Source organism: Eleutherodactylus coqui, chromosome 11 (genome assembly GCF_035609145.1).
Source record: "Eleutherodactylus coqui strain aEleCoq1 chromosome 11, aEleCoq1.hap1, whole genome shotgun sequence".
Taxonomy (NCBI): domain Eukaryota; kingdom Metazoa; phylum Chordata; class Amphibia; order Anura; family Eleutherodactylidae; genus Eleutherodactylus; species Eleutherodactylus coqui.
In genome coordinates this window covers 65,111,189-65,126,653 of record NC_089847.1, presented here as the reverse complement: position 1 = coordinate 65,126,653, position 15,465 = coordinate 65,111,189, and the positions used below count along the sequence as shown (strand labels likewise).

The 15,465-nt window shown below is 44.4% G+C and overlaps 1 protein-coding gene across 2 annotated transcripts in view; it reads right to left on the bottom strand.

The window, feature by feature from the left end:
• Positions 1-14,961, bottom strand: part of OVOL1 (ovo like transcriptional repressor 1) — a 34,560-nt gene extending 19,599 nt beyond the window's left edge. The window contains exons 1-2 of one of the 2 annotated variants that reach the window (XM_066582292.1): positions 14,153-14,961; positions 2,727-2,899 (exon numbers count right to left, since the gene is read on the bottom strand). In XM_066582292.1, coding sequence (XP_066438389.1) covers positions 2,727-2,899; positions 14,153-14,252 — 273 coding nt within the window. In that variant the 5' untranslated portion in view covers positions 14,253-14,961. The remainder of the gene's footprint in view (positions 1-2,726; positions 2,900-14,152) is intronic. The other variant, XM_066582291.1, reaches the window with a different exon arrangement.
• Positions 14,962-15,465: the final 504 nt, after the last annotated feature.

Sequence of the window (15,465 nt, the reverse complement as noted above, 5' to 3'; positions counted from 1 at the left end):
ATCGGGAAGTTAGAAAATTAGATTTCGTAATCTATACAGGGGTGCTAAAACTTTTGTACTTAGCAGTGAATTTTCGAGTTGTAACCCCTTTACTTTTCCTATTTAAGACCTAAACAATGGTTGTGCCACATTTTATGTTTGTACAACACCATGAAGTTACATTTCATAGGGGTGCCAATACATTTGCACTTAGTATTGAATAATCGAGTTGTGACCCCTTTACATTTTCCTAATTAGGACCAAAAGAATCCTCCTGCCAAATTTCATGTTTGTATGACATTGGGAAGTTCGAGAATTAGATTGGTACATTACACAGGGGTGCCAATACTTTGGCACTTAGCATTGAATTTTCAATTTGTGACCCCCTTACTTTTCCTATTTAGGACCTTAAGAATGCTTCTGCTAAATTTCATGTTTGTACAACATCTGGAAGTTAGAGAATTAGATTTGGTACATTACACAGGGCCGCTAATACTTTGGCACTTAGCATTGAATTTTCAAGTTGTGACCCCTTTACTTTTCCTATTTAAGACCTAAAGAATGATCCTGCCAAATTTCATGTTTGTACGACATCGGGTAATTAGAGAATTAAATTTGCTACATTATACAGGGGTACTAATACTTTTGCACTTAGCAGTGAATTTTCGATTTGTGACCCCTTACTTTTCCTATTTAAGACCTAAAGAATGCTTCTGCCAAATTTCATGTTTGTACAACATTGGAAATTAAGAGAATTAGTGGCGAGTCAGTCAGCCAGTCAGTGAGTTAGGGCTTTCACCTTTATATATATAGATTAGTGATCCAGAGTGACAGCCCATACTACATGCTAGAGTTGTAATCACAATTTTCCTGTTTCATATTATCAACAGTCAACAAGCTTGTTGACTGACACACCTCTAACAACTTTTTTTTGTGCTATACAAATAAGAGTGAGTTTATGTGGGACAACTATAGTCTGAACAGTTGTTTGATATAGTCGCTACAGTGAATACCTAGCATAGGAACAACTATTGTTTATTTTCCTTACACAGAACAATTGTTGTTCACTTGTTCATTTTCACAGCCATTGAAAGTTCTCCCTGTAAGTCATTAGCTAGTTAAAAGACAAACAATTGCCTGTTTACACCAAATAATAATTAATCAACTACTTTTAGGTGAGCTGAAACAAAGCAATTAGCAACCAGTGAAGGAATTCTCACTCCTCCTGCTGATGGCCATGTTTACACAGAATAATTGTCACATACATTTGTACATTTGCAATTATTCAGACAATAGTTGTTCCATGTAAAGCCACCCTAGGATAGATTTCAAGCTCTTGGATCAGCCAAACATGCATAATTATTGTCTACGGCAGAGGAGAATATGCTACTGCTAGCACCTCTGGTTGTGCTTATCTCCCTGGGGAACAAAAGATCGGCATACTTGGCTTCAACCTTTGTTAAAAGTTTGGTTGGACCCAGGAAATCTTAAGGCCCATTTAGACACAACGATTATCGCTCAAAATTCGCTCAAAAGCTGTCTTTTGAGCGATAACTATTGTGTCTAAACACGAGTCCATTATGCACTTCTGGTACACTATTCGTTCATCGTTCATCACAGATGACTGTTATCAGCGCTCATGATTATTTTCTCAGCGGGCAGCCCTGATAGTATTCTTTTAGCTTGTATCCCACTGGCAGTTCTCAGCGAAACACCAGCTGAAAGTTCCGAGAACTGTTATACACCCGAGTGCTTCGAGTGGAGGATACAAAAAACAAAAACGCTTATCTTGTGCATCCAGCTGTTCTCTGCTCGGAGCACCCGGCTGTTATACAGCCGAGCACTCTGAGCGGGGTATGAAGAGCGTAGCTGGACCGCTCTGTTCTTCATACCCAACCTGTGTTCAGGGAGCGGGATACAGCTGAAACAATAGTATCAGCTGTATCTCGCTGTGAATTCCTGATAAGGCTCATTGTTGTATTTCAGCACGTTGAAAGATGATGATGAGCGACGGCTTAACGAAAATTGCACGATGTCAGTGCAGTTAGACATAAAGATTATCACTCAACAGACGGCTTTTGAGCGAATTTTGAGTGATAATCATTGTGTCTAAATAGGCCTTAAATGAGCCTTTAGACATTTTCTAAAGTATTCGTTTCTTTGCAATTCTTTAAGGAGCACCTGACATGTCCTGCTAACTCTATACCCATAATACTATTATTTATACTCACCTTCCTCCACCCTGACTGGCTATTCTAAGGTCTGACTCCTGGAGCTCTCAATCTGTCAAGTGGATAGTCCCCATCGCTCACTGTATATGGGTAACGTCACTAATTGATAGTGAGCCGGACCTAAAAAGAGCCTGTCAGGGCGCAGGAAGGTTGAGTATAAAAAAAGAAAACAGAGAGTCAGTGGGGTCTCAGCTGCAGAGCCATGCAGCCGGCCCTGCTCATTTTATGTCATGACAGGTCCTCTTTAATATGTATGGACAGCTTTATTTGAATCCCTATACTGCAGTGGAACTCTTAAGTTTTCCTACATTATTTTACGATACGGTACTTGAAGTAAGAAAAAACACATCCCAGATTGCAAATCACAAGAGGACGTTTTGTATAGACATTAAATTAGCAAGATATGCTGGTAGATTACAGCCTGCCTGAAGGCTGCAGAATTGTGAATGCAGCTCTGGGTTATAATACAAACTATAACTGAGGATCAAATAGGTAGTGCATTTAGTTAGAAGATACCTGAGGTGAGAGTCTCAGCTCCTTATTCTGAGGAGATTGACTGGTGTTCCTCTGTGTCCCTTGATAAGATGAGGAGTTTGCTACGCAACGCAGATGAGGAAGAGATAGATCCAGAGCCACCTCATTATTGTATTCAGGTCCCACGTCTTTCTTGGGAACATATTCCAAGGTCACTGTATTGTGATAAATGATAAACATACATTCAGGTGCAGAATCCTAGGACATGAGAAAATTCCAATAAAGAACATGATGGAGATTATATACACTAACATGCCAAAAGTCATGGGATAGAGGTATGTAAATTATGAAGTGGTAGTGCCTCAGATGATAACATGGAGACGCTCACACTCTTGAACACTGGCAAGTATTTTCAAGGGAAGGTGGCGTGAATTATATTGGAGTTTGAACGAGGAATGATAGTGGGTGCCAGACAGATGGGACATTCCATTTCTGAACTTGTGGGCATTTACTATTCCTTAATCCACAGTGCCACGGGTGCACAGGAATCCGTCATAGAAGGCATTACCAACCATAGTTGACATAGCATTCGCCACCAACAGGGGAAAGTACTATATCCTCAGAATAGGTCGACAATAGTTGATTGGCTGGCGTCCGTCTCCCAGGACCTAACCAATTAGCTGATTATGCGCTCACTGACCCTGTCGGTGTACACTAGAGTCGGAGTGCAGGCAGATGCTCTGACCCCTGAGTAGTGACTGGCGCTTGTAACTGCAGGCACAGCTCCCAGTAATTTCAACGAGAGCTGCGCTTGCAATTACAAGCACTCACCACTACACAGGGGTTGGAGCATCTGCTTCCACTCCGACTCCAGTATGCCAGCGCTATCAGTGGGCCACAATCAGTTAGGGTCAGATCAACTATTGATGACCTATACTAAGGATAGGTCATCAATAATATTCAATTTAATGATCACAAACGGCAGCTTCTGGCTAGAACTGTCCATGCAAATAGACAGGTGACTCAGGCATAAATCACACGCGCATTCAATGCAGGAAGCACCATATGCATAGTCAGATGCTGATAGCGGACTGTAAGACCTGTCTTACTGTTGTCATTCCACCTATGACAGTACCACCCTGAAAGTCAGGGTGGTCTTCAGTGTGAGCCATCGAAATAAAAAGTTTGTCTATTGATATTACATTTCTGTAGGCTTTATTTTATGTACCTGTTATCAAAGGCTGTGGCTGAAATGTTTAGGAGGAGTTAGCACTTACTTTTAGGCCCAATGCCCATGGACGGAAATTCTACAGAAAGATTTCACGCAGAATTTCCGCCATTGCACGCTGCCATAGGATTGCATGCATTCACGCAATCCTATGCAGACAGCCGTGATTTTGAATGCAGAAAATACACGTGGTAACAAAATCGTGGCATGTCCACAGAAACGTCACAGCTGATGTTCCGGCTCTGCACTGCGCATGTGTGGCTGTGCACCAGCCGGCGCATAGCAGAGCAGAGAGAGAAGACGCCGGACGGGTAAGCGTGAGGTCAATGCAGGGGCACGGGTCGCATCCTGTTACAAGAATCTCGCAGTCGGAATCTGACCCGGCCATGTGCATTCGGCCTTACCCATGTAGTACATTACAGCAGATCTACTTTGGCTTCATAAATGATTTTATAGCTATTAACCTATTACACTCTATGGCCTTAGTCAGACGGGCGTTTTTTCACGCGATTTGCGGATCGCATGACGGATGCGCATCCGCAAATCGCGTGACCGGTGCGCGCAAGTCGCTGGCAAATCGCCCGAAAATCTGCTCCTAGCCGCGTTTCATTAGAAACGGGCCGGAGCTGTCCAGCGCATTGCATTCAATGGAGACGGCAATACAGCCGTCTCCATTGAAAGCAATGCGCTGCGGGTGAGCCCGGGATGAATTGTCGGTAAGGGCTTAAATATATAAGCCCTTACCTGCAATTCATCCTAAAATGTGTAAAAATAAAAAAAAATTGTATACTCACCTTCTGCCGGCAGCCGGAGCTCCGCGTGGCCGTCCTGCAGTGGGTGTGAAGGGGGTGTGAGTCAGACCTGCCCCCTGATTAGCTCAGCGCTGAGCCAATCAGAGGCATGCCTCACTCACACCCATTCATGAATTCATGAATGGATGTGAGTCAGACCTGCCCCTGATTGGCTCAGCGCTGAGAGGCAGCAGTCACTCACCCATTCATGAATTCATGAATGGGTGTGTGAGTGTTTTCAGCCTCTGATTGGTCAGGGCTGTGACCAATCAGAGGCAGATCATTCAGCAGGCGGGGATTTTAAAGCCCCGCCGGCTGAATAGTGCCAAGAAGCAGTTCAGGAGAACTGACAGCGGCCGCGGCTGGACTCCGGCTGCAGCGGAAAGGTGAGTATACAATTTTTTTTTTATTTTAACACATTTTAGGATGAATTGCAGGGAAGGGCTTATATATTTAACCCCTTCCCGACAATTCACCCCGCGCACGCCGACAGCCCATTGCTTTCAATGGAGCGGCTGTATTGCCGCTCCATTGAATTCAATGGGCAAACATCGTTCTTCTCTGCCACAGCTGTTACAGCTGTGGCAGAGCAGAATGATTTGTCTTCTATATGTTCTCAATGGGGTCGGCGCTGCTGCCGCCGGCCCCATTGAGCGCATATACAGAAGAGAACAGGAATCGCAGATAGGTGCGATCTGCGATTTTTTTGTTCTATAATTTATCGGACGAGCGCATAAAAAGCGCTCATGTGTCCGATACCATTACAAAGCAATGGTTTTAAAAAATCGCCGGACGCATGCGCATGCGCAAATCGCGGCTAAAAACGCCCGTCTGACTAAGGCCTATCAAGTACTAATGTGTATGACTTGTGTTATATTGTTCTGGTATGTGTAACCTTGTATGACAATGTGGCTGTTTAGTTGATTTTGATCATCATGTGATGGGGATAGGGAACATCCGGGTGCATGTTTGTTTATTTGATCATGTTATTATACAGATAAAGTGGATCTATGCAAATGTGCCACCTCACAGCCCTGCTCTTTTGGTTAGTAAGCAACATTGTTTATGGTGCCTACATGTGTGATTATATTAAAGGCACTTTAAAGGGAGCCTCTCACATCCCCACAGCACCATAAACTAAGTTATGCTACTGTTAGGGGTATTTCTTATACTTATCCTGGATCCAGCATTGTCCGCTCTGAAGTCGGCGAAGCACTGAAAATCCTACTCTTTTCACAGTGTCCTCCTATCTCATCTATGGGAGAGCGAGTCGGATTTGCAGTGCCGGGGTGATCTTCAGAGGGCGACACCGCTAGATTGGGTGAGAATAAAAAAATATTTTCATTTCTGCATCAAAGTCTGCACATTAAACATGCAGATTTTGGTGCAGATTTTTCAGCATGGTGGAATATTCTGCAGTGTCCTGTGGAATATTTCATTCCATGTGAAAGTGTCCTTAGGGTTTGTTCCTAGCACTTGGGAGAATATGCAGCTTTTTGAATAATATCCAGTACAGTTGTAAAGAAAAAGGAAGTTTTAGCAGTCTGGACATAGTAATCATTTTTACATTTATAGTCATAATGCAATGGCTTGAGTCTAATAATAATCAGATTGAAAAATGATGCTTAAGGGCCCTTTCACACGAGCGTATGCATTTTTGCGTTCTCTCATCCGCGCCATAAATTTGCAAAAATGGACAATTTTCCACGATCAAGTCCCAATCTTAATTTGCATTTTCTCGTTCATTCAATCAACTAGGTGCAACGTTTTTAGCGGAAAAAGCCCTCGCTCGACATAAATCCTCGGAATGACTTCCAATGCCTACAAAGAGACACCTGTAAGCTTTCTGCAGCGTTGGACGCTGCTAAAATGCCTCCCCCTCCCTTTCTTTCCAGCTCCCATAGGAGTCTTTTATCCACCGTATATTTACCGGCGCGTATTTCAGTCGTGTATGTTCCATTTTTTACGGTGCAACATTTTTACGTGCTGTAATATTCGCCCGTGTGAATGCATTGGAAACCAATGCCTCAAATGTTCGCGTATATCGGTCGGGTGTGAAAACGTGGCCAATATACGCTCGTGTGAATAAAGCCTAAATAGAGATGAGCGAACGTACTCGTCCGAGCTTGATACACGTTCGAGTATTAGCGTCTTCGAGATGCTCGTTATTCGAGACGAGTACCACGCGATGTTCGAGTTACTTTCACTTTCATCTCTGAGACGTTAGCGCGCTTTTCTGGCCAATAGAAAGACAGGGAAGGCATTACAACTTCCCCCTGCGACGTTCAAGCCCTATACCACCCCCCTGCAGTGAGTGGCTGGCGAGATCAGGTGTCACCCGAGTATATAAATCGGCCCCTCCCGCGGCTCGCCACAGATTCATTCTGACATAGCTCAGGGAAAGTGCTGCTGGTGCCGGAGCTGCTATAGAGAGAGCGTTAGGAGTTATTTTAGGCTTCAAGAACCCCAACGGTCCTTCTTAGGGCCACATCTAACCGTGTGCAGTAGTGTGGAGGCTGCTTTTTGCAGTGTTGCACATTTTTTTTTTGTATATCGGCCGTGCAGAGCATTGCATCCTGCAGTAATTTTACATTGTCCAGGCCCAGTAGTGGTGAGGCAGGGACAGAAGACATATTTAGTGTATATAGGCAGTGGGCCTTTCCAAAAACATTTGGGAAAAAAAATCTATTTGGGCTGCCTGTGACCGTCCTCAGTGTACTGGGTCTCTGCTGGGGGTAGTTGTCCTAATTCATACGCAGCCAGCTAAGTGTTACAGCAGGCTTGCGCAAAATTCTTTCCTGCCTCTGTGTTGCCTCTTACATCACCGCTGTATTCCTGTCCACAAGTGTATTGGGTCTCTGCTGGGGGTAGTTGTCCTAATTCATACGCAGCCAGCTAAGTGTTACAGCAGGCTTGCGCAAAATTCTTTCCTGCCTCTGTGTTGCCTCTTACATCACCGCTGTATTCCTGTCCACAAGTGTACTGGGTCTCTGCTGGGGGTAGTTGTCCTAATTCATATGCAGCCAGCTAAGTGTTACAGCAGGCTTGTGCAAAATTCTTTCCTGCCTCTGTGTTGCCTCTTACATCACCGCTGTATTCCTGTCCACAAGTGTACTGGGTCTCTGCTGGGGGTAGTTGTCCTAATTCGTACGCAGCCAGCTAAGTGTTACAGCAGGCTTGCGCAAAATTCTTTCCTGCCTCTGCTGTGTGTTCCGTAAGCGAAGTCAGCCTCCAACCACAGGCCAATAAGCGGCACATTTAATTACAGCGTTCTGTTTCTGCACTACTGGTAATACAGCATGCTGAGGGGTAGGGGTAGGCCTAGAGGACGTGCACGTGGGCAAGGACGCGGAGGCCCAAGTCAGGGTGTGGGCACAGGCCGAGCCAGTGCGGTGGCCAGGGGTAGAGGCAGGGCCAGACCGAATAATCCACCAACTGTTTCCCAAAGCGCCCCCTCGCGCCATGCCACCCGCAGAGGCCAATGTGCTCTAAGGTGTGGCAGTTTTTCACAGAGACGCCTGACGACCGACGAACAGTGGTGTGCAACCTTTGTCGCGCCAAGATCAGCTGGGGAGCCACCACCACCAGCATGCGCAGGCATATGATGGCCAAGCACCCCACAAGGTGGGACGAAGGCCGTTCACTGCCTCCGGTTTGCACCACTGCCTCTCCCCCTGTGCCCCAACCTGCCACTGAGATCCAACCCCCCTCTGAGGACACAGGCACGAGTGCCTACCGGCCTGCACCCACACCCTCACCTCCGCTGTCCTCGGCCCCATCCAGCAATGTCTCTCAGCGCAGCGTCCAGACGTCGCTAGCGCAACTGTTTGAGCGCAAGCGCAAGTACGCCGCCACGCACCCGCACGCTCAAGCGGTAAACGTGCACATAGCCAAATTGATCTTCCTAGTGAGGAAAGCCATGTGTTGCGTACAGGTGCCCTGGCACACATGGCTGACTTCATGTTAGGATGCCTTTCTCGAGAGCCTCGCGTTACACGCATTCTGGCCACTACGGATTACTGGGTGTACACACTGCTCGACCCACGGTATAAGGAGAACCTTTCCACTCTCATACCCGAAGAGGAAAGGGGTTCGAGAGTGATGCTATACCACAGGACCCTGGCGGACAAACTGATGGTAACATTCCCATCCGACAGCGCTAGTGGCAGAAGGTGCAGTTCCGAGGGCCAGGTAGCAGGGGAGGCGCAGAGATCAGGCAGCATGTACAGCGCAGGCAGGGGAACATTCTCCAAGGCCTTTGCCAGCTTTATGGCTCCCCAGCAAGACTGTGTCACCGCTCCCCAGTCAAGGCTGAGTCGGCGGGAGCACTGTAAAAGGATGGTGAGGGAGTACGTAGCCGATCGCATGACCGTCCTCGGTGACGCCTCTGCCCCCTACAACTACTGGGTGTCGAAGCTGGACACGTGGCCTGAACTCGCGCTGTATGCACTGGAGGTGCTTGCTTGTCCTGCGGCTAGCGTCTTGTCAGAGAGGGTGTTTAGTGCGGCTGGGGGAATTATCACGGATAAGTGTACCCGCCTGTCAACCAACAGGCTTACACTCATCAAGATGAACAAAGCCTGGATTTCCCCAGACTTCTCTTCTCCACCAGCGGACAGCAGCGATACCTAAGCAATACGTAGGCTGCACCCGCGGATGGAAGCATCGTTCTCTATCACCATCAAAAACGGGGACCTTTTTGCTTCATCAATCTGTGTATAATATTCCTCCTCCTCCTCCTGAAACCTCACATAATCACGCCGAACGGGCAATTTTTCTTAGGCCCACAAGGCTCAGTCATATAATTTTTGTAAACAATTTTTATACGTTTCAATGCTCATTAAAGCGTTGAAACTTTCACCTGAACCAATTTTTATTTTAACTGGGCTGCCTCCAGGCCTAGTTACCAATTAAGCCACATTAACCAAAGCGATTAATGGGTTTCACCTGCCCTCTTGGTTGGGCATGGGCAATTTTTCTGAGGTACATTAGTACTGTTGGTACACCAATTTCTTGGGGCCCTCGCCTACAGTGTAATCCAATTAATTTTTTGCCCACCTGCATTAAAGCTGACGTTACATCAGCTGTGATGGGCAATGCAATGGGATATATTTATGTACCGCCGGTGGCTTCCTGGCACCCACCCATGCTGTGGGTCCACAGGGAGTTGTAACTGCATGTGTCCACTTCTAAAGAACCCCAGTCTGACTGGGGCATGCAGTGTGGGCCGAAGCCCACCTGCATTTAATCGGACGTTACCTCAGCTGTGATGGGCACTGCAATGGGATACATTTATGTACAGCCGGTGGGTTCCAGGGAGCCACCCATGCTGTGGGTGCACACGGAATTCCCATTGCGGAGTTGTACCTGCCTGTGACTATTTATAAAAAACCACGGTCTGACTGGGGCATGCAGACACCTTGACAGAATGAATAGTGTGTGGCACATAGGTTCCCCATTGCTATGCCCACGTGTGCAGCTCCTGATGGCGGTGGCACAGGATTATATTTCTCATTGCTTCTGTACAGCATTGAGGGCTATCGCCCTGCCCCTTTTAAAGAGGGTCGCTGCCTAGCTGTGCCAACCCTCTGCATTGTGTGCCTGCTGTTCCTCCTCATGGCAGACGCACTTTTAAATAGACATGAGAGTGGTGTGGCATGAGTGCAGCTGAAGGCTGCGCAGGGACACTTTGGTGTGCGCTGTGGACACTGGGTCGTACGGGGGGGTTGGGCAGCATGTAACCCAGGAGAAGTGGCAGCGGAGTGTCATGCAGGCAGTGATTGTGCTTTGCTGGAGGTAGTGTGGTGCTTAGCTAAGGTATGCATTGCTAATTCGGGCTTTTCAGAAGTAAAAGTTGTTGGGAGGGGGGGGGGCCCACTCTTGCCGCTATTGTGGCTTAATAGTGGGACCTGGGAACTTGAGATGCAGCCCAACATGTAGCCCCTCGCCTGCCCTATCCGTTGCTGTGTCGTTCCCATCACTTTCTTGAATTGCCCAGATTTTCACAAATGAAAACCTTAGCGAGCATCGGCGATATACAAAAATGCTTGGGTCGCCCATTGACTTCAATGGGGTTCGTTACTCGAAACGAACCCTCGAGCATCGCGATAATTTCGTCCCGAGTAACGAGCACCCGAGCATTTTGGTGCTCGCTCATCTCTAAGCCTAAAGTTATTGCCCGTCCTTGGGGAGACTTACTATGCTCAATGCACCAGAGTTCTGGCTTAATTCACCCCTAAAAATAATATACAGGATTAGTATTCTGCTCTCTTGTGTTTTTCACAATTCTGTGCTGACTAATTTAATATATCTACGAGCAATCATGGCTTCATTTTTCTGATAAAGAGCTTCAAATCCACAGCGTATACATATTGTAGTTCCACCACTAGATGAAGGATATGATCTGACTGCATACTGTTTTCTTACTTACTTCAATGCACTTAGAATATGCAGTTAATTCTTAAACTTTGGAAGCAGGTAGCCAGAATTTCCTTGATTTAAAAGCATTGTCCCATAAACAACATTTATAACCTATCCACAATATAGGTGTTAGATGCATGACTGCTGGCAGTCTGACCAATGGAACTCCCAAAGATCATGAAAATAGGGTTCCAGAGTTCGCTGTGTAAAAGGTTCAGTGGTCACACCTGCACTACTGCTCCATTCACTGTCTGTGGGAATGACAGAGATAGCCCAGTACAGCACATCAATGAACCTTGGTAGCGAATGATCCTATTGCCAGTTTGCTGGTTCCATGGACCCTGTTTGGTAGGTACTAAGCACTGCATACCAATAATACCCCAAAAGTCCTAGTATTTTGGAAATTCTCTGACCCACTCATGTAGCCATCACAATATGGCAGTTATTAAAGCCACTTAAGTCCTTACACTTGTCTATTTTTCCTGCTTCCAACGCATAAACTTCAAGAACTGTCTGTTCACTTGTTGCCTAATATACAGTGGATATAAAAAGTCTACACACCCCTGTTAAAAACCCATATTTTTGTCATGTTAAAAATCCAACAAAGATGAATTATTTCAAATTAATTTCTACTTTGAATGTGACCCATTATCTGTACAACCATTGAAAACAAACTGAAATCCTTTATGGTAGAAAAATAAAAATAACAAAAACTAAAATAATGTGATTGAATAGGTGTGAATACCCTCATATTTGGGGATGTTCTTGTGTTCACAATAAGCCAATCACGTTAAACTAGTAGTCAGTACTCCACTGCCATTATTTATAGTGATTCTGATTTACCCCATATAAAATTCAGCTGTTCTAGTAGGATTTTCCTGCAATCTTTTTTTGTTGGTCCATAAAGAGCTTACAGGTCAATAAAGGGATCTGATTGCTGAAAGGTATCAGTCAGGAGGGTACCAAAAATTTCCAAGGCATTAAATGTACCGTGGAACACAATGAAGATGGTCAGCAAAAATTGCATTAAATTTGGCACAAAAATTGATAAAAATACCAGAAGAAAATTGGTCCGGGAGGCTGCCAAGAAGCCTACAGCAACATTAAAGGAGCTGCAGGAATTTCTGGCAAGTACTTGTTGTGTTTTACATGTGACAACCTTCTCCCGTATTCTTCATATTTCTGGGCTGTGGGTGAGGGGGCAAGACAGAAGCCTTTTCTAACAAATAAAAACATCCAAGCCTGACTATGTTTTGTCAAAACCTACATCAAATATGCCAAAAGTATGTAGGGGAAAGTGTTATAGTCTGATGAGACCAAGGTTGAACTTTTTGGCCATAATTCCAAAAGGTATGTTTGGCACAAAGCTAACACTGTGCATCAACAAAAGAACACCATAACCACAGTAAAGCATAGTAAAGGCAGCATTATGCTTTGGGGCTGGTTTTCTGCTGCTGAAACTTGGACATTAGCTAAGGTGGAGGGAATTATGAATAGTTCTAAATATCAGTTCATTTGGCACAAAACCTTCAGACCTCTGCAAAAAAGCTAAAGATATAGAGGAATTTCACTTTTCAGCATGACGATAACCCAAAGCATACTTCCAAATCAACAAATGAATGGTTTCACCAAAAGAAGATCAAGGTTTTGGAACGGCGCAGCCATAGCCCTGGCTTGAATCCTATTGAAGATCTGTGGGTTGACCTAAAGAGGGCGGTATACATGAGATGCCCTCGCAATCTGACAGATTTGGAGCGCATATTTTGTATTTCAGCCGCACTTCAGTAGCGGTGAGCGATTCCAGCGACCTGATTGGTTGTTGGGTACACACACCCCTTTGGAGATCTGCACGAGTGAGCGGCCCATTAAATAAGCAGCAGCACGGTAGTAGAAGGGTCGGCAACTAACCCAAACCCCTAACCCTAAACCCCAACCCTAAACCCTAACCCCTAAACCCTAACCCCTAAACCTAACCCCCTGCGGGTTTCGTGAACTAGTACTCGTGCAGATCTCCAAAGGGGGGTGTGTACCCAACAACCAATCAGGTCGCTGGAATCGCTCACCGCTACTGAAGTGCGGCTGAAATACAATATATGCATTTGGAGCAGTTTTGCAAGAAAGAGTGGGTAAAGATTGACAAATCTAGATATGCCATGCTGATAGACACCTACCCAAAAAGACTGAATGTTATCATAAAGTCAAATGGTACATTTCGGGTGTGCACATTTATGCAACCACAGTTTTTACATTTTTTTTCCCACTAAAAGATTTCAGTTTGTTTTCTAATCCATATAATGGGTTACATTGAAGGTGGAAATAAATCTGAAATGAATCATCTTTGTTGGACTTTTTAACATGACAAAAGCATGGCATTTTAACAGGGGTGTGTAGACTTTTTATATCCACTGTAATCCACCCCTTGATTGGTGCCATTGTTACAAGAATATTAATGTTCTTCACTGCATTTGTCATAATGTTATGGCTAATCTGTTTATATCCATCTTTTTCCTTGGGCCTTCAAATATAGTACATACTGTATATCTGTGACCAGGGCTGGGGGTGCAAATTGAAGAGAGCTTGTCATACCCCGATATTGATAATAAATAAATATCTGGTCATTCAGATTATTCATAAATCTTTACATCTATGTTTACTTTTAGAGCCTGTGCAGCACATTTATCCACGATTGGTATTTTATTCACGGTCTTAGAGAAATGCTGCTGGAGTAAGATGCCCCAAATACATTAAGAGGTGCAAGCCTCTTAATAAATTTGTCACATCTTGGGCTGCCCATGCAGCGGGTCATGCCCGCTCTTGCTAAACCCATTCAATTTTTACAGAATGAAAAGTGCAAAGAAGTCGCAATTATTTGTGCAAGTTGGACTTGTGCAAAGATTTGCAACCTTTTGGTCCCCATTATAAGTCAATGGGATTGATCAAGAAAATGAAATCATCATCATAGTTGTGATAGATCCAGTAATAAAAGAGCCTAAAAATTATATTAATATTAACAATAATAGATGATTCACCTGGGATGAACACCTCCTCTCTGTCCTCATCCAGTACTTCACCCCATTTTCTCTTCCAACTTCCCAAACTTGACTTCTTCACCAAAAATGCTCTAGGCATCTTGTACTTCTTTGAAATCTCTTGGATGTTTATGGTAACAAGGTCCACCAAAGCTGGAAGCTTCACAGCCAATTAGGTCAATTGAGCTAAATTATTTCTTGTGCCACAATGTATCTGTCCGCAGATGTCTGTACAGTCCATTAGCTTTTCAATAGATGAATCTACGAGTGAGACTGTTAGTATAATCAGAAAAACTTTGAACTTTCTTTATATAATATTTGGTAATTTGTATTTCCAAAGTGTACAGCAGTGGTGATTCTAGTATTCTTGAAATATGATTGTATTTGTAATAAAATATTTGATATCTAACAAGTGCAATGTTTTCTAATAGCAAAGTCACAAAAATAAAAAATACCCCTAGAATAAAAAATGAGGTACAATGTAAATGATTACTATAAAATCCTGTTAAAAACAAAAGGTCCTCTTCATCTGGTTTTCGAGTATCACTGGATTCTTGGATGATAATGATGATACTTCACTTTATCTATGTCCAGAGTTGGACCTGTCCATGGATTACAGATTCCATTGCGCTATTAAACATGAAGAGTTAAGACTTTGGAATTGAATCAATCAGAAATGACTTATTTGTCGTGTTTGAATTCCAGAAAGTGTAATGAGATGAAGATCCAAAATTCATGTGAGTCCTCAGAATGATTGCTCTTCCAAAGCTTGTACATTGATGAAGTGTGAGTGTCTTCTGCAAAGGAACCAGTTGTGAAATAACGGTGGGGGGAGGATCCTCCGCATTATTATTTTTTTCATCATCTTTTAACCTGCTTAACCGGTTTCAAAACCGCTTGGAGTGAGGTGGAAACGCTTCAGGGAGGAGATGAAGATTGGTAAGGTGGGGACATGACTTCTGGGTGGGATAAGGTAAGGACCCACACCCTGACCTGCACATACATTGCCACATGAAAATCAAGTAGCTCTTGTTAGGAGTATGTGCATGAGCCTGTTAGAAGGGTGTGTGTATTTTTTTGTGGTGTGAAAACAGTGACACACAGTTGCACAGTATCTGTATGCAGGGCACGTAACTGTCATTTCTTAACACTCTACAATCCTCCCGCTGACATAGACTGTAAGAATATGAGCCTGACAGCCCTTTTGGTTTACATAGACCACGTATCCAAAATATACGAGCACCAGGTTACAGTATTCTGACATCCAGTATTCTCACATGCATTAATATACACATCAGTGGCAAGCAAGTTAC